This window comes from Accipiter gentilis, chromosome 25 (genome assembly GCF_929443795.1).
Source record: "Accipiter gentilis chromosome 25, bAccGen1.1, whole genome shotgun sequence".
Taxonomy (NCBI): domain Eukaryota; kingdom Metazoa; phylum Chordata; class Aves; order Accipitriformes; family Accipitridae; genus Astur; species Astur gentilis.
Window position 1 is genome coordinate 20,437,356 of NC_064904.1, and position 25,497 is coordinate 20,462,852.

The following is a 25,497-nucleotide window of genomic DNA, read 5'->3' on the forward strand; positions in this document are numbered from 1 at the left end:
TAATTCTTTGCCTTTTAGAAGGTCAAATAAAATGTTCTTTTAACTAATAAAAAGATCTGACTGGGGGTGGCGAAAACCAGTAGCTCGGGTTCTCTGAAGCCAACTGCAGTTCCGACGCTCTGAGCTCAGCGGTGCCCATTTAGCGACCGAGTGAGCGCGTGCGGAGCTGAGCCGTGTGCTGGTTCTGCCGACGGGGCCCACAGCAAGGAGGGAGTATTCCTGCCACCCCAGCCTGCGCCCGGCCCAGGTGCAGTAAAGCTGCTGTTGGGGTTGGGACCGTTCTCTAAAAGCCAGCGAGTACGCTGTGCCGACTCCCCGTGACTGCCAGAAGCGGTTACGGCTTAGCCCCAGGCGTCAGCTGCTGTACCGTAAAACGTGTCTGTTCTGCAAAACAGGACAGCGAGATGAGTGGGGTGGTCGTACCAGGTGCTGTCCGTTGAGAGGGCTGTGGACCTCAGCGAAGAGCCTTCCTTCGCTTAACAAGCTTCTCCTCCGCTGTTAAAAGCTGGAGGTTTCATTTTGCCTAAGGCTTGTAAAACCTGGCTTTACCTTATTAGTGACAGAAGCACCTCCCAGGGCACACCGGGGCAGAGGAGGGGTCTGAGTTATTTCCAAAATAACAACTTACCATTAAAACACCAATTCTGAAGGCCCAAAGGAAACCAAGAATGTAAAAAAACCCAAGAGGAGAAGCTCTCACCCCATGAGTCAATAACTGCTTCCTGGATAACCAGCCTCTTAGGAACCGAAAGCAAACTTTAATAGTTCTGACAATAAAAGAATAGAACTGTTGAACACACTTTCTATGCACTATAATGAATATATATACAGAAATACAGTGAAACTTTCTCCAATACATATACAAAGTGATACTTTGTGCATCGGTTACGAACAGAAAAGTACGCTTTCCGTACAAGGTCGTTAACATACCATAGCAGAAGTGCCCTTACAGTTTCTGATAAAGCAAGTTAATACATTTTTAATTGTGTTTATGTAATTAAATAGTTAATTGAAGAAAAAACTTGATTACATGTTATAACTTGTTCAAGTATCTGAAAATAAGTTGGCTTTTGAATAATGCTAAAGTCTGGAAGATTTTTAGTTGCACTATCGTGTGAATTATGATTCCTTCAGTGACTTCATAACTAATTAAGAAGGGGAAAATAAGGCTTCATAAATTAGCTGGGAAGTATGCTGGCTATTACAAATTAAAAGCACTTTGTAGTTGCGGCAGTACCAATATGTACATATTAACAAAACGAAAAACATGCTGACATCTTCCCGTCAAACACCGTGTTGTCGAACAAACACACCAAACCACCTTACACGCAACTTGTTCTCCGCTCTCCCTGTTCCACGGCAGGAGCTTGTGATGGGTACGAGGACGAGAGTGTTGAACCGAGGACGAGACGTTCATGCATCGACGGCAACGCGCCTGGCTTACACCTTCTTCCTCTCCGAGCCCTCGGTGGGTTCTGCTTTCTGTGCAGGGAAGGCGTGGTGGTACAAATGTCTGTGAGTCGCTGCTGCGCTGTACAGTTTGTACAAAGCCTGGAAAAAGAGAAGATGGTTACGTCCCCAGCCCCGCTGCGTGCGAGACGCGTACGGTCTGCGCTTTCGCGTTCATGCTGGAGCGACAGGTTCAAACTAGTCACTGCGTGCGGTTTGTTTTGTGCACCAACTCTTGATTGTGTCAAGTGTCCAACAGGGAGAAGAATAAAGATCACTAGTTCGCTAATTTCTCAAAATGTCTCAGCTATGGGAGGAGCCTCCTCGAGTTTTATTAAATCAAGGACTACCTGGAGTATGAGTAAGGGATTTATTTTTCTATGAGTTTCACAGAATAATAGAATGGTTTGGGTTGGAAGGGACCTTAAAGATCATCTAGTTCCACTAGAGCAGGTTGCCCAAAGCCCCATCCAACCTGGCCTTGAACACTCCCAGGGATGGGGCATCCACAGTTTCCCTGGGAAACCTGTTCCAGGGCCTCACCACCCTCACAGTGAAGAACTTCTTCCTTACATCTAATCTAAATCTACCCTCCTTCAGTTTAAAGCCATTACCCCTTGTCCTATCCCTACATGCCCTTGTAAAAAGTCCCTCCCCAGCTTTCCTGTAGCCCCCTTTAAGTACTGGAAGGCTGCTATAAGGTCTCCCTGGAGCCTTCTCTTCTCCAGGCTGAACAACCCCAACTCTCTCAGCCTGTCCTCATAGGAGAGGTGCTCCAGCCCCCTGATCATCTTCGTGGGCCCTCCTCTGGACTCACTCCAACAGGTCCATGTCCTTCTTATGTTGGGGACCCCAGAGCTGGACGCAGTACTGCGGGGGGGGGTGGTGTCTCACCAGAGCGGAGCAGAATCCCCTCCCTCAACCTGCTGGTCTCGCTGCTTTGGATGCAGCCCAGGATACAGTTGGCTTTCTGGCCTGCAAACACACATTGCTGGGTCATGTTGAGCTTCTCATGAACCAACACCCCCAAGTCCTTCTCTGCAGGGCTGCTCTTTCATGCATGGAGGTTGAATTCCTGCATCCTCAGCATTTTGGTTTACTCCCCACCAGGCAGATACATATTGCATCATGCAGAGGGCTTTGCTATGTAATGGGTTCTTAGTTTGTCTAGATCATTATTCTGCAGATGAATGCAGATTTTTTTTTTTTTTTTCCTTCTAATTTTACCATTTTCTGTTTATACTCAAGTGTATTTTCCTGGCTGACAGAAAAGCCAGTCCTTTGCTAACAGCAGCACCACAGTTCAATAAATGTGTGTACCCCTCTTTCAGCAGAGCATCAGTGTGAGCAGGCTGCCGGCCGCAGAATTGTCTTCGTGGAGGTTCCGAGGGTGACAGCTAAACACCGGGGTCAGCCCAGGCACGAGTGGCTGCTGTACCCGTACTGGTGCATGGTCAAAGTCAGTGTGGATGTGGGCTGCATTTCCCGTACAGAACTAAGGTCAGAGCAGTCAGCGGGCTGAGACAAGGCTCTGATCCCGAGGGTTGGTGACAGACGAGTACCACCACCCTGTTCCCCCATCCCGTGATGGGCTCTATACTGCGTGCAAATGGCACAGGAGATGCCAAGATATGGGACTGGCTGCAGAGGACTTGGCGTGACCGGCTGTCACGGCTCTGACAGGTCCATTCAAATGAATTTGTCACTGGGGGGAACAAAAAACAAACCAAAAAAAACAACCAAAACCCCACCAGCTCCTGCTGGGGACCTGAAGACTGTCGGTGAGCCAGGATTAACTTAGGACGAGGTGGGAAGAGGCAGACGACCAGCAGAAACCCACACGCTCACAGTGATGTGTTCCTCGTGTGTGCAGGGGTGTTGAATGAAGCAAGCGAGGCTGAAGCCACAGCAAGGATGAGGGTGAAGGCGAGAATGTGTTTAAGGCGATGCTGACCACATCCCAAACAGGCCATAGGAAACAAGAGGTGGGCTTTGCGTGCAAGTGGTTTGGGATTGTTTGGGAATGTAGTGGACTGGTGGAAGAGACTTCATGCAGCTTCTCTGGGTTTCTTTCTTGAAAATACGCCTTCAAATCCTACAAAAGCAACCTTGCAGCATTTTGTGCTATTTTAGGCTTTTTTTTCCATGCCAGACCAGTCTCACAGAGCTAATTTTTACTTAACAGGATTTGTCCAAGAGCTCATCAATAGCAAAGACCGTGTTCTTCCTCTTGCTGTTGCACAAGCCAGAGCAAAGCCCACGGACCCAGAGGTTAGAAAGCTTTTAACTGCTCAGCATTTGTGGCACAGGGAGGTACCAAAACAGCCAGCATGGGCTGGCTGCTGGGGGAAAGAACAGGTTGATTTTTAACTTTTTTTTTTTTTTAAATGGCCTTTTGGATCTGTGAGAACTGCTCTACCTTTCTTTTAGGAGGAACTCCACAAATAACTCAGTGGCTGAAAAGTGTGTTGACACCGACAGACGGAGCCATCAGGCTTCGGTGACACGATAAAAGATAGAGCTGTCTTCTGTCACACACCTCGGCCAGACCGGGGTGGCACCTGGCTGCAACACTGGGTTAACATACGCGCGCAGTAATACAAACTAGTAAGGATGCCTTTTTTTGTTTTAATTAGATGCTGACGAGGTTTTTTCCTAAACAAGGTTCCAATCGCCCTCGGCGCACGCCTGGCAAGCAGCTCAGCGTTGTGCCGCTGTGGTACTGGGCAAGGGGAGCCAGAACGAGCCCGGCATACGAGGACTGCTGATGGGTTTCGACCCAGGTTTCCCTGTGGGGCTGCACCCCAAGTGCCGGGCAGGGACCAGCTCCCCTTGGAGCAGTTCCCCTGCCAAGCAGGGTGAGAGGGGCTGTAGTGGGTGTGCTGCCCCAGGAAGAGGCTGGGGAGATAAACGATGCCTCCCAGGCTCTGCATTTGGCTTACTCGATCCGGTATGGGGGGGGTTTTGGGCCCAAAACACAATATGCGGCACTTCCAGCAGCACAGAGGGGCCTCGCCAAGTATGGGGGCTCCTCAGCTGCTGGGGCAGGAGCCCTGCCTGCATGACGCCTGCACGGTTTGTGCTACAAAACAAACTGGTGTTTTGGTTTGACCTCTCAGCACAACAGGAAAATCCCCACACGGAACTGACGGGAGAAAGATGAAAGTCCCCATCATAACAAACGCACTCCCCACCCAAATCTCTCCCCCACTTGGCTTCCAGCACCGCCTGGAGCACAGCACCCACGTTTAACCCCCTTCCCCAGGCATCTGGAACACAGGGAACAACCAGAGCCCAGCCGCCGGCGAGTGCCCTGGTGCAGGGCCAGGATGCCACCGCTGCCCAGAGCCCTCGCAGCCCCCGCCATCCTCCACAAGCCCAAAGGCAGTGACGTGGCTTGGAACGGCCATCTGGGTCCGAGACGCTTTTCCCCGCAAGCCCATGGCCCGTGGGAGCCGAGCGGTGTCACATGCAGAGAACAAGAGCCACTTACCTCGTTCGTGCTTCCCTGGGGAGAGGCATTGGGAAGAAAAAGGGGGGGAGAAAGAAAAAAAAAAAAAAGCATCTCTGTGTATCACTCACGTCCATAGGAGCACACGGTTCTCACGCTTCTGGCCACAGCCACTTGCTGGTGCCACCGTGGCCGTGTATTCCCAGGGGGGCTCACCCTGCATGGGCTGCCCTTCTTGCAGGACCCCTCACAGCTCTTGGCCACCCCTCCTGCAGCCGGTCCCGCTGCCACAGGACACCGAGGGCTCACGTGGGACAGAGCCACGAGGGCTTTGAACCCACCTGGGGAACTCGGGCACCAGCCCGACGTATTGTGGCGGGCAGAGTCACGCTGCCCAAGCCCCGGTGCCTGCAGCAGAGCTGCTGAGGCACTGCCAGCCACGCTGGGCCAGCACCACCCTTCTGCACAGCTCTTTTTCGGGAGAACTTTCCCTCCAGTTGGAAAGCCATGCCACACAGCCCGCGGAGGCCAGCCAGGCACCAGGGAGCAGCTGCAGGCACTTTAACCTCTTTATTTTTCCCCAGCTGGGCAAGTTGCAAATGGGCAGCGTCTGGCTTCCTGCTGGCTGTGTCCTGTTCTTACTTAAAAACCCCACTGACTCCTGCACAGGGATGGGCAAATGTTGGGCTTAGACATGCCAGCATATCCCAAAGGCACCCGTGAAGTGTCCCCAAGCGAAGAGCATCGCATGGGCACTGACCGCACCGCAGGGGGGTTTACTGTGGATGCTCAGGCTGCTGAGGACAGGACAGCCAGGATGAACCCACCTGGGACACAAACGATGCCCTGCCTCTCCAATTCACCTTATTTTAAAGGCAGCTCAGCTAAGCAACACTACTACCCACCTCTGCAGTGAAGGAACTGAATAATAAATGCTTCAATTTTTTCTCCCAAAGCTGCATGTTTAGCTCCAGCTCTGCACAGCAACGGGAAGCAGACAAACATGCTCACTCTCAATCAAAACCTCACTGATGGATAAAAAGCAGGGAAGGAGCAGGTAAAGTTGTCGAGAATGGCCCTTTCTGCCTTGGAGCGCTACAGAAATAAAACCCATGACTGCAGCTGGTGGCTTCTAGGGGCCGAGCAAACAATGACCTCACCACGGCTCTGCCACGGGAAGAGCAGGAGGCCACTGCAGCCCTTTAAATATTATTTCGGCACATGGGCCCGCAGCCACAGCTGCATTCCGGTGGGCTGCTCCCCTGGCTGGGGGCAAAGGGGGTCAGCAGGAGCCTGCAGGGTCCGGGCTTTCCCTGGCAGCTCTGCAATGGGGAGAGGAAAGGGCTGCTGCAGAAGGGGAAACAGGAAAGACCGAGTATTAAAAATACTGTGGCCGTGGGCTGTGAGATAACTCTGTCGGGGCTGGGCGCTCAAACAGCACCGTCTGGAAAGCGGGCAGAGCAACGCAGGAGGGCACAGGGGAGTGATTTCTCACTACAACCGTTTTTAAGGTTTTAGAGGTGTTCTCTTTGAAATCGAGGCCCAACCAAGACTTTCCCATGTTGTTTGGGAAAAAGAAGAAATCGAAAAAGAGCGGGCGAGACCAACTGACCTAGCACAGCTGCGGCTGTAATGGGAAAGCAGGGCCCAGTGCCAAAACAGGTAGAGCCGAGACCTGGCCTCAGTCTCCGGCAGACCGGGGGAGAGCCAAAATCCCTGCTCTGAACCAGGGAAGAGATATGGGTCTTTCTTTTTGACATACACAGACATGCACGCAAAAAGCACACACACCAGCTCTGAGAACACCTCCCCAGTGGGATCCTAGGCAAAGCTGCTCCATTCCCACAAAGTCTGAGGTTCCACAAACTAGCATTTGGTGATGGGCAAGACAAGAAGGGAAAAAAAAAGGCAGAACGAAATAGCTCGCTGTGAGTTTTCTCATCCCCAGCCTGGATCTACATGGCTTGCCTTTCACACTGGGCAGGATTCAGAGGCTCAGGCTCGAGCAGGGGAAGGGGTGGGTTGGTATGCAGCTCCAGCCTTGCTGTTCGCTCCTGCTCTCTGACCCATCTTGTACCGTCTACCTGGGCTACAACCACAGGGCAGTGCTACCCAGGCCCATCTCCAGCCCCTAAGATGTCTCCCCCTTACAATCAACTCCACAAACTGATCTGAAACCATTTCCTCTGTCCCTGCTTTCCCCATCTAGAAAGTCTAAGCCATGGATTAAAACTCATTGTCCTGCTGTCTGAAGAAGACAGGGCACAGGTCTTCCCCCACTGATCATAGCACAACCAGCTCAAGCAGCTGGATCTGCCCAGGCAGGCCCAGCCGGAGCATCTAACAACCCTAAATGCAAAAGCCATTTCAAAGGGAAAGAAAAGCCCCAGGAAACTCAACACTTAAGAATTCGGTGGGGTTTGTTTGTTTGTTTGTTTGTTTTAAATCAAAAGCTCTTTATCCTACCTGGTCCCATAACGCTGCGGCCACTTGGTCTATTACTGCGCCCAGTTCTCTGTACTCCCCAGAGTATCTGATATATGCCCAGGTACACAGTGTGATAAGTGTCAAGCCCATGATCATGTTGCACAGACTGGCTATGATGTCCAAGCCAATGAAGCCGGTCACTCCAGCTATCACATAAGTGATGAAGATGACCACAAAGAGCGTGGCGGGGGTGCGGGCGGCGTGGAAGATATTCTTGCTGTCATTGTGCTTGATATACTGGATGTAGAGCTCATCTATCTCGTTCTCCAGCTGCTGGAGGTAGCGACGGCTGAACTCCTCCCCACCCATCTTCTTCACCCCACGAAACAGCTTCACAGCCTCCTCCTTCAGCTCCATGTGCTTGGTCTGGAGGTCACTAGGTGCAAGGAAGGGCTTGTCCCCACCACAGACCTGCGTGGAAAACACAGTCCAATCACTCCACAAACCTCAGCACCCACAGCTCCTGTGCTCTGGCATGCAAACCACTGGAATAAGGGCTCTACAGGCTCCTGTTTGGCATGGACCACTAGATCCTGCAGGAAGACCTCCACGACTTTAACTCTGCAAGGTGCAGGTTAAAACGGAGCAGCGGGTGTCTGCACTGGGAAGCTGCTTCCCACAGCTCCCCTACTTGATTCCCTCACAGCCCAAGTCAGGATCTCGGCCAACACTGATGGCTGAGCTACACTGACCAGCATGACCCTGAACCCCAGCATTTTTTAGTGCTGGAAACTCCGTGGCATTTTCCTTCTGCTTCTGAGTATGGACATGTGAGTTTTAAGGCTCAGGGCCGTCCACAGATGATTTGGCCACACAGCTCCGCACCCCCTTCCTGCAGCAATCTCCAATATTGATGAAGAGAGTGGGGGCCTGGAATTGGCTGGAGACAGTCTGGGGTCTGAGCTTCACCTTCAAACACCACAACCATCCCCTCGCCAGAGCTGAGAGATGGGCTCACAGGGTAGGGCATAGGTGAAAAGCCAGTTATAATGACTTTATCCCCTAATTAGCACCAGCCACAGAACAGGTTGCATGGTCACGCACCACTGTCACCCCTCTATATCACATTTTTGGGTTGCATCTACCCATGCTAGGGAATTCTGGGAAGAGGATGCAAATTCAGCAAAGGCCACATGGTCTGCAAAAAGCTGTCACTGGATGAAACAGTGACCATTTGTCAATCACCCTCCTGTGTCCTGCCATGATACCCTGACCGGGCATTGCTCTCCTCCAGCCTCTGAGAAAGCCCCTTTTCCACCATGAACACAGGAGTGACCCTCTTTGGGACCCTGAACATCCAGCACTGTAACCAGTCCTGACCAAGTCCATGCAGGACGTTTTCTACCAGGAACCCAGGCGGGGAGGTTCCCCCAGAAGGACAGGAGAGCCAGGAGACATGAGTGCTGTGAAACGACACGCTCAGCACGACCTACCTCTTCCATTCTCCTGCTGTAAGTGTCTTTGGCAGTGGCAACTGCTGCTAAATTGTTGGCTTCTGCTGTAGCCTGCAAGAAGGGCAAAAGGGATACAAAGCTTAGCTGCAGAAAGACAGGGTTAAAAAGTGTTATTGCAGAGATTAGCAGCCACTGGCTGCCTGGCTACCCAAGGTCCACACATGTACACGGCCAGGACATGTGCACAGTATCCTGGTGCACACATTCAGAATTAAACAGCTCCCTTTTCTTAGCCAAGTGTACTTTCCCCAGGCTCTGACCAACGCCAAATAAGATTGTCCCATATTTACACATCCAGTCTCCTCGGTCCCCCAGGCAAAAGCCTGCATGAAGAAAGGACTCCTACCCTCTGAGCCAGACCAACGAAAACTTTGGCTTTGGCTGCGGGAAACAGCAAGAAAACAGATAAAAGGCTCAGTCATATGTAAACATCTAGAGCTCCAACCTCCTGCAAAGCCGTCTGGCTCAGAGAGCAGAGCTGCAGCCCAGCAGCCGCTGCCCATGTGCGGGGGCCACGTCACCTTCGTGTGTGGCCCCACCGCAGCCAAAAACGATGCCATTTACCTGCGGGGGAACAATTTCAGCTAAGCTGGCTGACGCCATCTGCACAGACAGCGAGTCACCACAGTTCGGCCAAGGTGCACGAGCCGTGCTACCGCAATTGCTAAGCCGTATCAGACTTGTGACTGCCAGATACTTCCAAAAGGGCTATTTCTTGGGTTGTTACACTAAGGCATTTGAAATAAAATCACAGAAGACCCAATGTGCTGCACTAGCTGGACGCCTCTGACAATTAACTGGAAATCAATGGCAATTACAGTGCATGAATGCTCACCAGCTCACAGCTCACACTCACGTACCTGCAGCATCGACTTTGGGTGTGGCAATTCTTCCCCTTGGTAGATCTTTATGTATGCCTGCAAAACAGTGCACAGAAAATGAAATCACATTGAATGCATCATACATGAGCAACACGCAAACACCCCCACCCAGTACCAGACGCAGCTTTAACAGGATGTTAAAAGCACAGAAAAGGAGGACGTTCCTGGCACAAGGTGCCTTCGGCAGGGGATGCTCTGTCAGAAAATGCTACATAACATGGCTCGAGATCGACTCCTTGGGTGGCCTGGGTCAGTGACTCAAGGCTCTCAGTCCACCACTTACACTAAGTATTTATACTATGAGATTTGCACCTACCTCCACCCTTCGCTGAAGGAGAAGGAGCCAGAGTCAGGTAGCCCTGGAGAGTAGGTGGTGAGAATTACTCACTGAAGTCTTGCATTAAAATGTCTCAGTAGTCATGACAACAAAAATCAGCTTTTTCCAAAGGCAGTAGGAATATGGTCCTCAGCCTACCTCCCTCTGGACCTCAATCCTCCAGGAGAGGAAAACAGCCCTGCCCACTTCTTGGGCTTACTGCGTGGTCAAATACACAACCATGAGGTGTTCGCTTTCTGCAGCAATGGGAGTCAGGACTGTTAGCTAGACCAAGAACATTTCCTCCAGCCATCAAATGCTGGCCTGCCTGCTGCTGCTTTCCCCTTTAAATACAGCAAAAGTGCAAGCGTGCCACAGGTGAATAAGCCCACTTTCTCTTAAATAAGCCAATACCTTAAAATACTCCACAAGGCCTCGACAGGTGATATGGTTTCCATTGATCTCCTTAACATCCAGGCTCTCAGGACTAAGCAGCCAAGGAATCAAAATCTTCAAGTTCTTTATGAACTCATCATCTATTTCTGGAAACAAAACCCAATGTCATCAGTACCAGCCCCACGTCAGACTTGTACTTCAGTGTGCGCCAACATGAAACAAAAGCAGAAGAGTCAAGCCAGAGACTCAGATACCCTATAATTTAGTGATGTGAACGCTCAGAAGTGATTGTGGCCCTAGTTAAGTTGTTACTTAACCCATGGACAGAATATACAGCTGCGCATATATCCACAAACCAGCTTCATGGTCTCAAAAATACTTGCGCAAACACAAATGTGACCGCATGGGAAAAAAACCTGCTTTTGCTGATGACATTGGTGATGTGCACGCAACGCTGATAGCCAGAGAGCAGCATCTTCTTGCCTAGACACATACACTCTTTGCAAATCATGGTATTTAGTGTATAGGGCACGGACACATGCTGTGCCTTCTTCCCTTTGCCCTGCTCCATGGCACCTGTAGTGGAAATCTTCTGCCAGGGCTTAGGCTCTCTGGCTCTCATCCCTGCCACCTCCTGGGCCAGCAGGTAAGATTTCCTGTGTTGAGTTCTTGGTCGTCTATGAACCCATATGTGAAATTCTCATTGCAAAGCATTTTAAAGCTTTTGCACACCATTAGGTGCTTGGTACATGTACACTAAGGACTCCTGCAAGTGACTATGCATTTACATTGCACCATCAGACACCCCTTGATGTGGGTACCAGGAACGGGCACAATCTCTGCTCCTACCAGCCCGTCCCCTTTGCCAAAGCACAGAGCTGGCACAGGGAGCTGTTTGAGGGGTCCATGGGCTGCTTTGTGTCACTTCAACAGAGGCAGACTATCTGCTAACAGTCATTCTTACGGCTTCATAGTGTCTGACATCCATTTATTGCCATTTAAACTAAACTGTATGAGGCTGGAGACACAAAAAACAATGCACTATCCAGGCATTTGGAACGTAAGGAGAGAGGGGAAGTTTCTCCACATTTCTTCAATCAGAGCACAAAAAGCTGCATACAGCTCTGAGGGAACAACAAAAATGGTGTCAAGAAGCCACTAACAACCCCTGTGCGAGTTCTGCACACACCATTTGTTCAATACTACTCAGCAGCTGAAATTAACGGGGGAACTAACAGAGATCAGCTCAGTTTCCACCAGTGCGCCTCCCCCGCCACTGCCTCACTGTCCTGCTTGCCGGTTAGCATAGAGTTTGCCAGAAGAACAAGTCTGATCACTAGCCAGACAAAACCAGAGAAAAAGTAAAATAAATTAGCAGACAGAAAGAAATTAAGTGACTAACGGGCCACTTTCTCTATTGCTAAGATTGCAAGCAGCCTGCAAACAGCGATGCTGGTAAGCCCTTGGTTCACAACAAACAACTTAAAAAATCCACAGCATGTGGCTCCTTTCAGGGTGGAGAATCTTACCACGGCTTTTGTTCCTTCCTCTTTTTTTTTTACCTGTTGAACTAAGTCTGCCCTGTAGGGAAACCACTGATCAGATAAGTCAGGAAGATTATATATTCCTTGGAAAGTTTTTCAAAGTGAAATAAAGTTCCCTTGAGAGCACGTGCAACCCGCCTTTCACCCTCCGCAAGCATCAGCCTGCCTCGCAGCAACCAGTCTGCACCACTCTGCATCTGTGCTGAATTGCAAGTGAGGCACAGGAGTTAATTGCAGGCTTAACACCATGTCCATAAATTTCCTATCTCAGCCCTGCCCTTCCCTGGTTGCCTATCAGCCCTCTGTCCTGACAGTGCTTATTGCCAGAGGCTCTGAGACCTTTTCAGCCTCCCACACCTTTTTTGCCTCCACCTCTGTCCTAAGTTAACAGCATCTGGCAATGAACAGGCAGCTGCTGGACTCGGAAGAATGGGCTGAGCACGTCTACATCGTTGGGAGGAGGATCCAACCTCTCTCCCAGTTTTGTCATGGAAAATACTTACAGAGGTTTCAGGAACCAGCAGGACAGTCTGCCAGGGCATCTAAGCTATCCACTTAAAAACCAGACCTTTGCCTTCATACCTTTCAGTTTTCCATCAAAATTAGGGTTGGTGGCAACTTTCAGGCCCGGGTGAGGTAAGAGGAAGCAGGAGATTTTGGTGAAGCAAGAATGGATGTGCTTTCTGACGTTCTGCAGCTCTTCATGCTGATTTCCCGAGACCTGCGAGAGACCAGTTTGGGGTCGGGGGGTTTCCTTCTGATGGGGACACCAGTAACACTGGGTCAGTGGTACTGGCAGGAGCATGGGATACTCTGCACTGTGACTGCTTACAGCAGCAAAAAGCGACACAGAAGGACATCCCATAGGAGTATGCCACATGAGGAGAAAGACAAGGCTCTCCCAGCAACCAAGGAACTAGCGTATTTCTGACCACGTACCCTGGGGCATGTTATTATCGTTTGGAAAATGTGCATGTATGTGTATGATTGGAATACAAAAACATTTGGGATTTCCCACTAGGGCCTTTCTTCTCTTGCATTTAATTAGGTCTCTCCACTACCAAATCACCCATGCATTTCCTGATTAATCCCAGTGGAGCCCTCGCCCATCAGTTTTACTGTACAACTACCTATTACTAAAACATCGTTCCTGGTCTCTAGGGAATCTGCTGACTCCCTTCGTTAACGTCTCTCCCAGCTGCTCCCAGCAAGAGAGCCCCAGTGAGCTTGGACTTGGTCAGAAGCCTTAGCCCTCCACTGAACATGGCAAGGAAATTAAGCCTCCTAAAATGCCTCTTCTGTGATTTTAAGGCACTGGGTAAGTGTGACTGTAACCAGCATCTCTCTACACTGCAGCTCACACCTAACAGCCAGCACTGTGGCCATGCAGCTGAACCCTCACTGGTGCTGGTGCTCTGCACCCCATTCCCTGCTCCCTGCCCAGGATTACACTCTCCAGAGCTGGTTGTCCCCCAGATCAAGGTCTCACCCTCCTGCTCTGTGCGCTCTCCATCCATGCAGGTGATGGCAGTGTATCATCCCTGGGTCACAAACCACATTTGCCTCTTCACTCTCCATCACCCATGATCATACCCCCAGGCTAGCACTGCTCATTAAATAAACCCAGATCAGAAAGAACACACCTTCAGCCGCTTCTCCAGAAATCTTGCACCACCATCAGATCCATAGGAAAATTCATACGGGAAGCTCCAGTCACGAACAAGGAATATAAGGGACTAGAAAACAAACACAACAGGGTCAGTGCCATACAGTGCTACTGAGTCAAAGTTACCAGCTGCTCCTGCTTGGAAAAACTCAGCTTTCAAGAGCATTGCTCTGTCGTTTGCTGCTAATCGCAGGACCAGGAGTGGCTACATGAGACGTGCAACTCTGCTGTACCTTATCAAAAAGGGGTTCACGAGGGAGTTCAGGGCCTCCTTCCCCACTGCCACCACTTGCAGCGGCTGATCATGCTCAGCCATCAAAGCCCACAGCGGTGGCAGGACCCCCCCCAGCACCGTCATCCCCACCCTCGTGCCACAACAAGACCTGGCCCCAAGTCTCTGCCCAGGTCCAGCAGCATCTCACGCTTTTACTGGTAGAAACACCCCTCTGTGCAGGGCCACCCCAGCACAGCGCTGAGATCGTGCAGACTTGCTGCACGTGTGGCTGCGTCCTACAGGGGAAGGAGGGAGCAAACCCAGGACTCCTGTTCGGGTTTTCCTTGTGGCAGTTTGATTCCCTAGCTTGAAGAATAGCGTCAATCATTTAAACTGCAAAACAAGAAAGAGATTTTTGCTAACGAGGACAAAAGGCAACGAGATCCCTAATTCCAGCCACATTTAGTTCCATCCTATGGGAATTTTACAGGCTCATTTTTTCAGCATTTTTCACCGGGCAGCCTTCCAGACAGACTTTTAATGAGAAGCAGATGCAGGATAACGAGGGTGAATAAGAAATCACTGGCTTTTGTAATCTTTATTGAGGCATTCAAAGCTCCTATGCAATAAATAAATAAATACCAGTACGGTCAACCTTTAATCTTAAAAAAAAAAAAACAACAGTTTTCAGAAAAAAATCCTGTCTCCAGTGTCTCATCTGTGCAAGGGACCTACATCCCATGTACAAATACATGGTTTGGAGGGGGAAGCCCTGAATGCTGAAGCCCAGGAGGGCCTGGCAAGGATGCCAGGGTTCCTCTCATACACATGAGTAAGCAGGTCAGCAAGTGGAATCCATTTAATTGGAATTTCCCTAAAAATTGTCTATGTTTAGAACAAAGATTTAGTGGAGGGAGGGAAAAATATTTCCCCTTCTTATTTCTCTCCCATAAAACATCAGGAAAGGTTAAAAAAAGAGAGAGAAGAGTGAGTTGGCCATTCCTAACTGCATGACAAGTCACACCAACTGCACCCAGTTAGCTGTTTCAGGACACACTGTTCTTTCTAAGACCATGAGATACTTAGGAGGCATGTCCATGTTTAGGACTTTCCCACAAACACATTATGCATGCTTTGCACTGTTTGACTCTGGAATTATTTTATTTTTTCTTAAGCAAAACTGTTTCAGACATGCTGTCTTTACCATGCCTCATAGCCACCCTCAGCCCCTCCAGCCCAGCAAACTGCCAGGCACCACAGACAGCCTTTGCATCACGGCCAGGACCAGTTTCACGGCCAGGACCGAGAGCTCATCGGGCAGCGCAGGCGGTTACGCTTCAGCGCAAGTGTGAGGATACACCGTGGAGAGGAGGGAGCCGAAAGGAAATGATAATTTTCCACTGCCAAGTATTACTTCCCTTCCAGCAAGATCAACGCAACGGCCTCACTATTGACACTTTCTCTGCACTCCCTGCTTGGCAGCATTTTCCTATAGGAGTCATTTTCCAGAGCCTCCTTTACAGATTTGTGTATTTTAAGGACAAAAGAAGTTCAGCTTGTTTGACTTACAGGCCTGGAACCTCACCCAAGAAACTCAAGCTATAGACTCTCTTCTGCAAAGACAACTGTCTTGGTTTAAAGTCTGCAGCTACCAGAGAAGCCTTTCCATCTCTCGTTAAGCCACCTTAACCATTAAATTGCCCCTTCATTAACAGTGTGCTCCTCGTTGCTAGTCTGACTTTGTCCAGCCTCAGCTGCAGTCACTGAGCTACACACTCCTTCATCCTCTCCACTGGAAAAGCAGTTTATTTACCATTGCACTTCTCCTGCTTCCTAATCAAAATGCTTGGTTGTCTTTAAAAATGTGCTTTGCAGGAACAAGCCCATTTTGCGATGTGGAAAGGAGATCTCCATTGCTCACCTGGCCACATCGCCGTCAGTCCTTCCACCAAATTTTATCACATTCGCAAGGGTGTCATTTGGTATTTTTCCCCAGATCATTAATGAAGATGACAGTGAATCAAGAGACATCCTGGGGGGAGCCCGGAGGAAACACTTCTGAAGGATTATGATTCCCTGTTAAAATTAGTTCAGCGTGCTCTGTCATCTATCAGTTAATGAGTTTTTAATCCATTTACAATGGATTAAAACAGACAATGCTGACTTGGTATGTTGTTCATTTACTTTTAATCAGCATCATAGGGAGATAAGGCTTACAGAAGGCAATATATCATGGTGATAGTTACCTTTATCAACTGAACTCTTGGTGTTTTAAAAATCGATAATGGGATTGTTTGACAAGGCTTGCTATCCACAAAACTGTGCGTCTTGACAGCGATTATGGTCTTTGGTAAAATCAGAGCCTATTATCCAGTCCTAATGACTTAAGCATATTTAAAAGTTTCCCCTTACAGCCTCCTTTTTACTGATGGAGTAGGAAGTATTTCACTTTCACTGAAATATTTGGTTACATTATCCTGATAGTTTTTAAATAAGGAATAGAAATATTTATTTAACATCTGGCTTTTTTCTGTACCATGTTACAATTTTCTCCTAGCGCTTGCTACTACAAGTAGAGTGTTTCTACTGATAGCTTTCTAACATTGTTCATCAGTCATCTGCCCATGACAGCATCTGATATATCCTCAAAGCTCCCCAAAATCTCAATTTCTCCATTTGTTTTATTTTTTAACCTTTTAATTTTATTTCCACTTCCTGACCACAGACACCCTATAAACCCCTTAGGCCTTCCAGGATGGTGGTGAGAACAGCAATTCGCTTTTTATGTTGGAAGGCAAAAGTAAAATAGCTGTAATCCATTCCCAATTGCTATTTGCATTTTTACAGCATGTTTTGCTCTCTGTTGTTTTCCACTTCAGGAAGCTCACAAACCCCCATCCAGCTACCACCTAACCTACTGTGGATGCCAGCTGGAAGTTGGACCAAGCCATTGGGACTGTCAAAGTGCATCTGATTAAAGGAACAACTTGTACAGGATAAGGCCAGACGCCCACAGAAGGTGTTTTCCTTCTATTTACCAGCCTGATCATGCAATGAGCCCTGCAGCTCCACTGCAGCATGAGGACATGTGGGGACCTCACAGCATTGCTCCCTCCATCCCCTTAGGGCCCTCTCCCTGGCTCACACCTGGTCCCACAGACCCCTGAAAGCTTTGAAACCTGTTCAACCACCTTCCCAGCCTCCCAGGTGCACAGGATTCGGTACAGCCCTAATCAAAGCCATACAAAATCACAACTTGATCGGTTAAAGGACTGGAGCTTTAGTGAGCTGCCACAGCTATGTCATGGGTACCTTCTGCCCCCCTACCTTCTGCTTTGTCTCTTTCTGTTCATATTCACTTTCCTTCTGGAAGGGGCTGTCATAGCCAACTATCCTGCCAGCCCTGGAGCTGCTCACAGATCTGGTGTCCGGAGCAAGCTGGCGTCAGCCCGACACTCTCCCTTTTTTGAATGCCAGTTTTTCACAAGTTGGGATGCAGCGGGGTGAACAGATGTCACTTATTTGAAGTTAAAACCCCACTTAAACCAAGCCTTCCCGTAGCCCTGCTGTCACTCACAAGAGCTCTGAGCTAATCCTCATCCTTTCATTCTGCCAGGAGCAGGGATTCCCAGGCAGGTGGGTTCAAATCTCTCAGAGCAAAGGCTGGGCAGAGTCCCTGAGTAGGCAGCGTGACAAACCTGCTGCAAAACCTGACTGTTTTCCAAGCCCAGCAGGACATCTGGCAGGACAGGGCAGAGCTCTCGGGATGGCAAGGGTTCAGAGAGGAAAGAAAGAGGGATGTTGGATGTATTTGGAAGCCTCTTTGGGGGTAAAAGAAGCACAAAGCGTCTCCTTCCACAGCTGAGCCAGTCCCCAGGCATCTCCATCTCCTCCCGTCCTCCAAACTGCAGTGACACCTCGTGGTGAAGCCAACCGGCTCAGGGCCAAGCCACCTCCGGTGGAGGGGATGTGTGCTGGCCAGGACCCTCGGACTCACCTGGAAAGGTTTCAGGAATGTCTCCTCCATGGCCAGCCGGCCGTACTCAGTGAAAAGCTGGAAAGAGAAGCAGAGAACAACAGGACTGTTAGCTCGTCAGTCTGCACGGCCGGGCAGACGGCTGTAGGCCACACAGGCACAAGAGGCAAGGGACAATTGTTGACTCTAGGCTCACAGGACCATTTGCAGAGCTGGAACAGAATGTGGCTGGCTGTGTGCTTTTGGTTCACATCTGAGAGGCACATGGAGCTGTTACAGACAATCACTATGCTGAGACCTCACATGAAAGATCTCAGCCTAGAATTTTTGGCTGCTAAATCTGTGAAAAACGGCTCAAATCAGCTGCTTACTGTTGCTTTCCTACCAACCAGAAATTTTACATGCTACAGGGGACTGCCGGAGCCCCGCTCTCTTTAAACACTCTGGGAAGAAGCGGAAATGAATTCAGAAATAAGTACTTTCCCTGCAAACCCCCACTGTGCAAAGACTGTAGATCAGCCTACCAGCAAGATTTGAAGGCTCTCCAGTCTCTCTGGACTGTAATTTCTAACTGAAGGCACAATAATGTATTTCACAGATGCCTAGAAATGGGTCAACATGTTAAACAATAATGGCTTAAAATCCAAAGTGAAAGATCAGAGTTGCATTGGATAAGTTCAATGTTAAAAAGGCATTATTGTTAAAAATATTGACTGACTGAAATAATACAGAAGTCTTCAAATGCTGACTTTTCCAGCTGGACTTTTGCTTTTCTTTCCTTTTTCTTAAGGTCCTGCAAAAACCTACCTAACGAATCAATCAATCACCTAAACAGAAAAGAAAGCTAGAGGTAATACCAGGAAATGGGCAGGACACCTGTGCCACAAAAATCCCATTACCTGCTTGTCTTCAACAGTCATTACCCTTAGGGGTCATTTGGATTGAGCCAGCACCAGATGTCAATACCCAGGCTTATAAACCAGTTCCTAATTTCTTCAGGCTTCTTCTAACAGCGCAAAGATCCTGCCCTACAGTGTGAACAGTGCAACCTCTGCCTTCAGCTTCCCTGTCACTTCAGTCAAATGAGCACTTTTACTGCCCCCACTCAGGCAGCAGCAGATGGATGCTCACAGCAGCAGGAGTACAGCCAATACATGGTTAACTACCCTGGATGCCTCCCTATTACCAGTCACTTTAGCCCCTTGCTACAAGTGATAGCACGTTTCCAGCCCCATGGGTCAGTCCTGGCCTCTGATGGGTCTCTGCTTACTGAGGAATCCCAGTATAATCCCATGGAAGGACACATAGGCCAGCGTGAACTGTATCCAAACTGTTCCTGGCAGACCAGTGATGGGTGCGCCACACCGAGACGGTCTGTGATGGGTACTCTACACCTGCCCTATGCAGTCTGTTTGATGCTCCTCTAACTTCACCATTAGAAAGTCAACTTAATCCTCTCTGGCTGCAGCACCACCCATGACAACTGGTCCTGTGCACTGTGGACATAAGAAAAGATAATGCTCTCCACTCTGCAGCAACCTTGTACACAGCTGAAGACTGTTACCACCTCCCCTCTCAGTCACTTTTGTCTCCTGACTTAACAGCCTTGGATTTTTCAGCCTCTCCATGCCCTCCAGCCACCCGCTGCAGCACAAAGCACAGCCGTGGACCCCTTCCAGCTCCACAGGTGATCAGCCTCAAGGAAGACATGTGCCCCAGAGACAGGAACAGTCCCTCCTGGCAAATGTCCCACTGACTGCCCTGCCAAAGGACCCAGGCCCCCAGAAGCCACACTGTGAGAGCGTAGGCAAGACAGGTTTCAAACCAAGTGACTGTTCCTCCCTGCCCATGAACCAAAATGAGAGCTGGGAAACTGAAAAATATTTTGTGGCTATGAATGCGAAAGTGCCTTTGCAGAGCAACACAGCTTGCCAGTGCGGAGAGTAATACAGCCACCTCAGTGATGCAGAGCAGCAGGGACAAGGGTCTCACCTGCAAGTGCTGCAGATCATCCTCCTGCACGTTCTGCGACAAGTTGTAAACCTGCATTTAAAAACAAAAACTTCAGAGCACTCAGAATGGCCTGTCCTTCGAGCCAATGTGTAGGTCGGTGTGGTTAAAACCTATGACACTACCATAGGGACACAGCCTAAGTCCCAGCTGGCCCATGGTGCTAGTGTAACACAGGCCCCAAGCACAGCTGTACTGCTGGACAGACTCACACTGTCAGTCAGACAGGCACTGCTGCTCCCTGTGCAGCAAAACACTCCAGCATGGGAGCAGCAAGGGCTGCCATGCACCAGCCTGGAAGCCTATTAGGTCCAAATGATGTTCCTTCTTCCCCATTTTTGTGACGTGCTGAGCTCTGTACCAAGACACAGCTTCCATCCCATTCACACTGTCCTCCAAGAGCAAAGGCCAGACAGGCTATGCCGTAACCACCTGTTCTGTGAACAACTCCAGCCCAGAAGCTTCTCCAGCAGCACTGAGACAAATGCACACCTAGTTCCCCAGACCAAGGTCCTTTCCTCTTTGGTAGCTGGAAGCAAAGGGGTGCATCTGCTGCTGCCCCTGTTCTTGGGGTGAGATGAGGAGATGAGACTGTTCCCTGTGATGATGGAGTCATGCATGAATCCTGCACTCAGTGCAACAAACATGCTGGCCTTTGTCTCTCCCATCAAAGGCCCTGGCTAGCTGCTGTGTTAGGCTGGTGCCAAGCCACTAGTTTTTTGCCACCACCTTTTAAGAAGTGATTCCTGAAGACAGCCCCCTTCTTACCTGTATCGAGCTGATCATTGTGCTAAGGGCAAACACGGTAGCTGAATCCCGCAGGGTGGACTGGCTGTCAAAGGTCCCCTGAGTGTCCATCAGCAACACTGCAACCTGAGAGGCAGAAAGCTCTACGTCAGCTTGGATGCACCTGTTCAGCATCTGCATCCAAGCAAAGTCACTCCCAAATGCCAAAGGGGTGGTGGGGTGGTGAATCTCAGCTGCATTATTGTGCTGGGAATCTCATTGCTCCTGCCTTAGACTTATAACAGGTGGAGGACAAAGGAAAAGAGCATCCCCAGTCGCTCTTGACAGCGTGATGACTCCAGCAGGCAGCAAAATGAATGCTATGCAACACACAGGAGGAAACTGCTTTCTCCTCAAACACTCACTGTCAGTGCAGATGGGTCTTTTCCCAAGTCTGCATTAGCTTTATGTCACAGAAGCCACAGCATTATCACCCCTCCTTAACCCAAACCACATTCAGACAGTATCAGAAATCACACCATGAATAATTCAGTGTCACTTTGGTGTTGGGTTCTTTGTTAAAGAGTAGATGAATACCAATATTCCTGGCTATAAGTTGAATTTGCAGGATGCCCCAAAAGCCAGTTTGCATTGTATTTGATCACCCTTAATGAAGACACTCATTTTACAGCTACTGCTTTAGGAAAGGGGAGTAGTTTGCAAGGAGCTCAGATTCAAGATCCCTGGGAACAGCAGAGAAATAAACTCTGGGATGCCCAAGGTTAGAGGGACACCTAGAGAGCATATCAGAGACACCTAGACGTCATATCAACTCACTGCATTAAACCCACTCATGCTAAATTAGGGATATGGTACTGAAGACCTTCTTTAAACTTGCACAGGCATTTGAGCCACCTATGACAAGACAGGAGAGTCCTACAAAAGCTGGAAAAGAAACATGAGCTGACCAGCAACAGACAGCTATGCAACAAAGAAGCACACACCTTTTTACCATCGGGCTTGTCCACCAGGAAAACCTCGCTCCATATCTGAATGCCAGTTGTCTCCCGCTCAGACCCTCCCCTCCAGGAGAAACCAGTCAGAGGCTCGTTGTAATCTCCAACCCAGTCTACTGCTTCCTGCAGGTAGGAACAGAAGAAGTTGCTGGAGTTCTCATCTCACTTTGGTTTTACACTTTTCCTCTGTGCTGCCTCTGTCCCAGTGCTGGAGGGGGGCAGCCCCTATAAGACAGGTTTCCTACAGGGCAGCAAATGTGAACATCTCTGCTCCAAAGTCAAGAGTCCATTAGAGACCCACTGGTGCACAGGGCTGTGGAAGGATCTGCTCTATTTCGTTTTGTGAAGCCCACACTAATGAGAGGCTTGAGCATTCCTAGAGCACCAAGCCAGCGTCTTGTCCAGCTCATCCCTGGGTGGTACCTGGGAGCAATGAGCAGCAGCACCATACCCCTGGGAAGTGCCACCTGAGCTGGAGCCATACCTTATTGTACATGTACCGCAGCATGAAGTCCATCAGGAATGATTTTCCTTTTCTAAAAGCTCCAGCAACGGACACAGCCACGACCTCTTTATCTCTGACAGCCTCTGAGAGGAGGATGCGGTTCAGTGCAGCTTCATCCAGTTCAAAGGAATGGTCATCTTTGACGATGAGGACTTGTACTGGTCCTGCCTTTCTCACGGACTCCTCCTCCTCTGAGCTCCACTCGTAAGTCTTCTCTGCAAAACTACCTGTGTAAACAAGTTAAACAAGAGGTGTTAAGTTCCTTCTTCTGCAAAGTGCAGAATCACAGATGGCAGGGCTGGACAGGGTGGTAACAAGACAGCTAGCCCAAATATCCACCCCAAAACAGCATCGTTCAGAGCAGACGTCTGTTGAACCTGTCCTCAGACACCTCGATGGAGACTCCATGCCACTCTGGGGCCATCCATCCATGCGCTCCCTGCAGGCACACAGTTCCCTGCTGGAATCTCCCTTGACAAAACACACCCATTAGTTTTTGTCTTACAAGAGTTGACGTGGAGAACAGATCACCCTCTTCTTGCCTGCAACAACTTCTTACGTACACAAAGACTGCCATAACACCTCCCTTAGCTTTTTCTCTGCTAGAAAAGAGAAGTCCAAGCCCCTCGATCATCCCTTGCTACCACATTGTCTAGGCAGCTAACTGCTCTCCTCTGGACTCTCCCCACCAAACCTTTTCTGAAGGCGGTCTCAAAAATGGATGCAGCGTTCAAGCTGAGGTGTCTAAGTACCTCATGTCTCTATCAAAGGATGCTGCCTTTATGCATCCTGTGCGACTGCTGTTTCTGTAGCAACAGCAGAGTCCTGCTCCATCTGCAGTCTGCACTAATGCTCAAAGTGTAATCTGCTGCTTCTGCCATCGGCCCCATCAACAGCCTCCCCTGAGACAGCCCCAGCAGGAACCAGGCCACGAAGACACGTGCCCATCCTGATAAAAGCCACTTCTTCACTCCCAAGTGGAAAGAATATGCAAAGCACAGGCACTGCTCACTTTCCCACTTCAAAATGGCAAGGTTCCCTGCAGAGCTGCTCGCCGACCCAGAGGCGAGTGCTGCCCAGGCTGTGTATTGTTCATATGGCCTTACAAGAGGGTCTCATCTCCCCACCGGGACAGGGGAGAAGTGACAAGCACGATGCTGCGGCAGGAGCCTTTGGAGGGGACGGGCAGGGACCCAGCATTCGGTCACTGCATCCACGCTCGGCAATGGCAGCGTGCCAGACAGATACATATCACCCGCATGATCCTCCAGGCCAACGCGGCTGAGACGATTACAGCTGTTAACGGCCTCATGGTCCGTTTGGGCTGCTTTGTGTACCTGCCGCAAAATATGGGAGACGGATGCGTTTTAAGACCTGCCATCTACAGATGCTGCAGCCTTGGGGTTTGCAAAGAGCAGGCCAGCTCCAGTAATTTTCCTTTTGCTGTGTCCAAACTTCCCAGCACAGGAAAGAGATGCTGAAGGTGATTAATCATGCCAGTCAGCTCACCTAGAGCCATGTGAAATCTCGCCAGCAGGGAAGGGAGCGTGTGATGGAAAGTTCCCCCACGTTTCTACAAAAGCTTCCCGGTTTGTTGGCTCAGGATGCAACTTTCCAAACATGGTAGCCTCAAGTTAAACCTCCTTGGTCTCTGTTTCAGACCCTGACCTTGGGGACCCAGTTTTCAGACAGTCCCAGCTGTTTCAAAGCACAAGGACTATGTGTGCACATGCTAAAAGGCAAGCTATAAATACCAAGAGGAATAGGGTTTGCCCATTCTGGGCCTCTTTATAAAGAAGCCTCTAGCAGCAACTTCATATTTTAAATAACAGCAGTGCTTTTGTATGAGTTTCTGATTTCCTACAATCCTGCAACGAAATATCGGTTGCTAGGGGATTTCTGGTGGCTCTCGGACATATACTACAAGCCTTCTTTGCTCACAGTTGAAAGACAAAGATCTTTTCTTCCCAATGCTTGGAGGTTTTTTAGCAAAACAAAAGTCCCAAATGCTCTGAAAAGCTAGATTCTCCACCAGACTGCAGCAGCCAGGGACCAGCAGCACCAAACTCCCTTCAAACACCAGCCCCTGCCCCGTGTCACTGCTTAAGGGCCTCCAGGAAAAAAAAAAAAACTTCCTGTTTCAAATACATGGACCTAGGATCCAGGCACACATCGCCAAATGACTTGAAAAACGAAGGCCTCAGAGCAGTCAGTCCTTTTGCTGCACACACCAAACACCGTTTCCAGCATTAAGATCTTCCCAACACGTTAAGTATGGACAGGTGCCAAAGAGCCACAGGCTCGCGTGCTCTTTTTAAGCACTGCCATGCTGCAAGTGCCATATAAAGTCTACGATAGGAAATACCTCCTCTCCCGCGGTGTTTCCCAACGCCCTGCTCAGCTAACTGAGTCCAACTCTTTTTTCTTTTTACAGCTGCACAGAAAGGACAACGGACAGATCCTTGTATAGGATGTGACTCATGGCAGAGGCAGGAAAAAATTTGTAAATCAGATTAAATTTAAACATTTCTGAGTCTAGCCAAGCCATCGGGGTGCAGGTGAAATAGCTGTGCCACCTCCCCAGACCAGACGAGTCCCACCTCCGGACACGCAGACAGAGGGCAAGGGGGACCAGCATTTTACTCGTCCCACACTAGCAGTAATGGGAGCTGCAGCCAGAGCCCATGATGGGCACAAACCCTCCTGTCTGCAGGCTTCAAGCACAGGGAAAGGCAGCACGGATGCCCCCAGGTCAGAGCGCTGAATGAACTGCCAGTCCTGGTCAAGGATCCAAGCATCATGACAGGGAACTGAGGACCTGAGTCCCTCCCATCCTGCTACCAGAGGGAGAGTTGGTGCCAGATTCCCCCTCCTCCTGCTGCTGGTACCTGGATGGGATCTCCCAGGTTTTCCTCTCCCTCCAGTTCAGCTGCTGGAAAGAGCGACAACCAGTGCAGAGGAGAGGGGATTGTGTTGTCCCTTCAAAACATTAGAATCTGTAAGGAGCATTTAGGGTTTTTTTAGCAGACATTGACAGGTTTTGGGAGCATGCCTCCAGACACAGGTAACAGTCCAAAGCGGCCGTGATCTCCTAGGGGATGTCCTCGCTTCCAACACCTGAACACTAGGAAAGCCAGGCTGTGTTGCACCACACAGGGGCAAAATACAAAGTATTACAAGCAGGATATGTTGATTTCCCAGTTCATTGGAGATATCAGGAGAAAAGGCGTTATATTAAGCAGGTCTCTGAACTAATTTCAGCCCTGTTATCTCTGCTTCTTTCTCGTATGCCATCTGCAGACAAAACTATCTTTCATATTTGTTTCCATGTGATGAAACTTCCATGTTCTGTTTATTAGATTATCTGCTGCATTGGAGAGCCAGAGATTATTTTATAAGATGGCTG

The 25,497-nt window shown here is 49.5% G+C and overlaps 1 protein-coding gene across 4 annotated transcripts in view; it reads right to left on the minus strand.

Moving 5' to 3' along the window:
* Positions 1-51: 51 nt before the first annotated feature.
* The window catches only part of ATL1 (atlastin GTPase 1), a 41,755-nt gene continuing 16,309 nt past the window's right edge, over positions 52-25,497 (minus strand). For 3 of the 4 annotated variants that reach the window (XM_049829022.1, XM_049829020.1, XM_049829019.1), the window contains exons 2-14: positions 22,071-22,318; positions 21,575-21,709; positions 20,613-20,717; positions 19,827-19,877; positions 17,856-17,912; positions 13,622-13,714; positions 12,561-12,699; positions 10,453-10,580; positions 9,702-9,758; positions 8,821-8,892; positions 7,367-7,798; positions 4,943-4,957; positions 52-1,551 (exon numbers count right to left, since the gene is read on the minus strand). In XM_049829022.1, coding sequence (XP_049684979.1) covers positions 1,441-1,551; positions 4,943-4,957; positions 7,367-7,798; positions 8,821-8,892; positions 9,702-9,758; positions 10,453-10,580; positions 12,561-12,699; positions 13,622-13,714; positions 17,856-17,912; positions 19,827-19,877; positions 20,613-20,717; positions 21,575-21,709; positions 22,071-22,103 — 1,428 coding nt within the window. In that variant the 5' untranslated portion in view covers positions 22,104-22,318 and the 3' untranslated portion in view covers positions 52-1,440. The remainder of the gene's footprint in view (positions 1,552-4,942; positions 4,958-7,366; positions 7,799-8,820; positions 8,893-9,701; positions 9,759-10,452; positions 10,581-12,560; positions 12,700-13,621; positions 13,715-17,855; positions 17,913-19,826; positions 19,878-20,612; positions 20,718-21,574; positions 21,710-22,070; positions 22,319-25,497) is intronic. The other variant, XM_049829021.1, reaches the window with a different exon arrangement.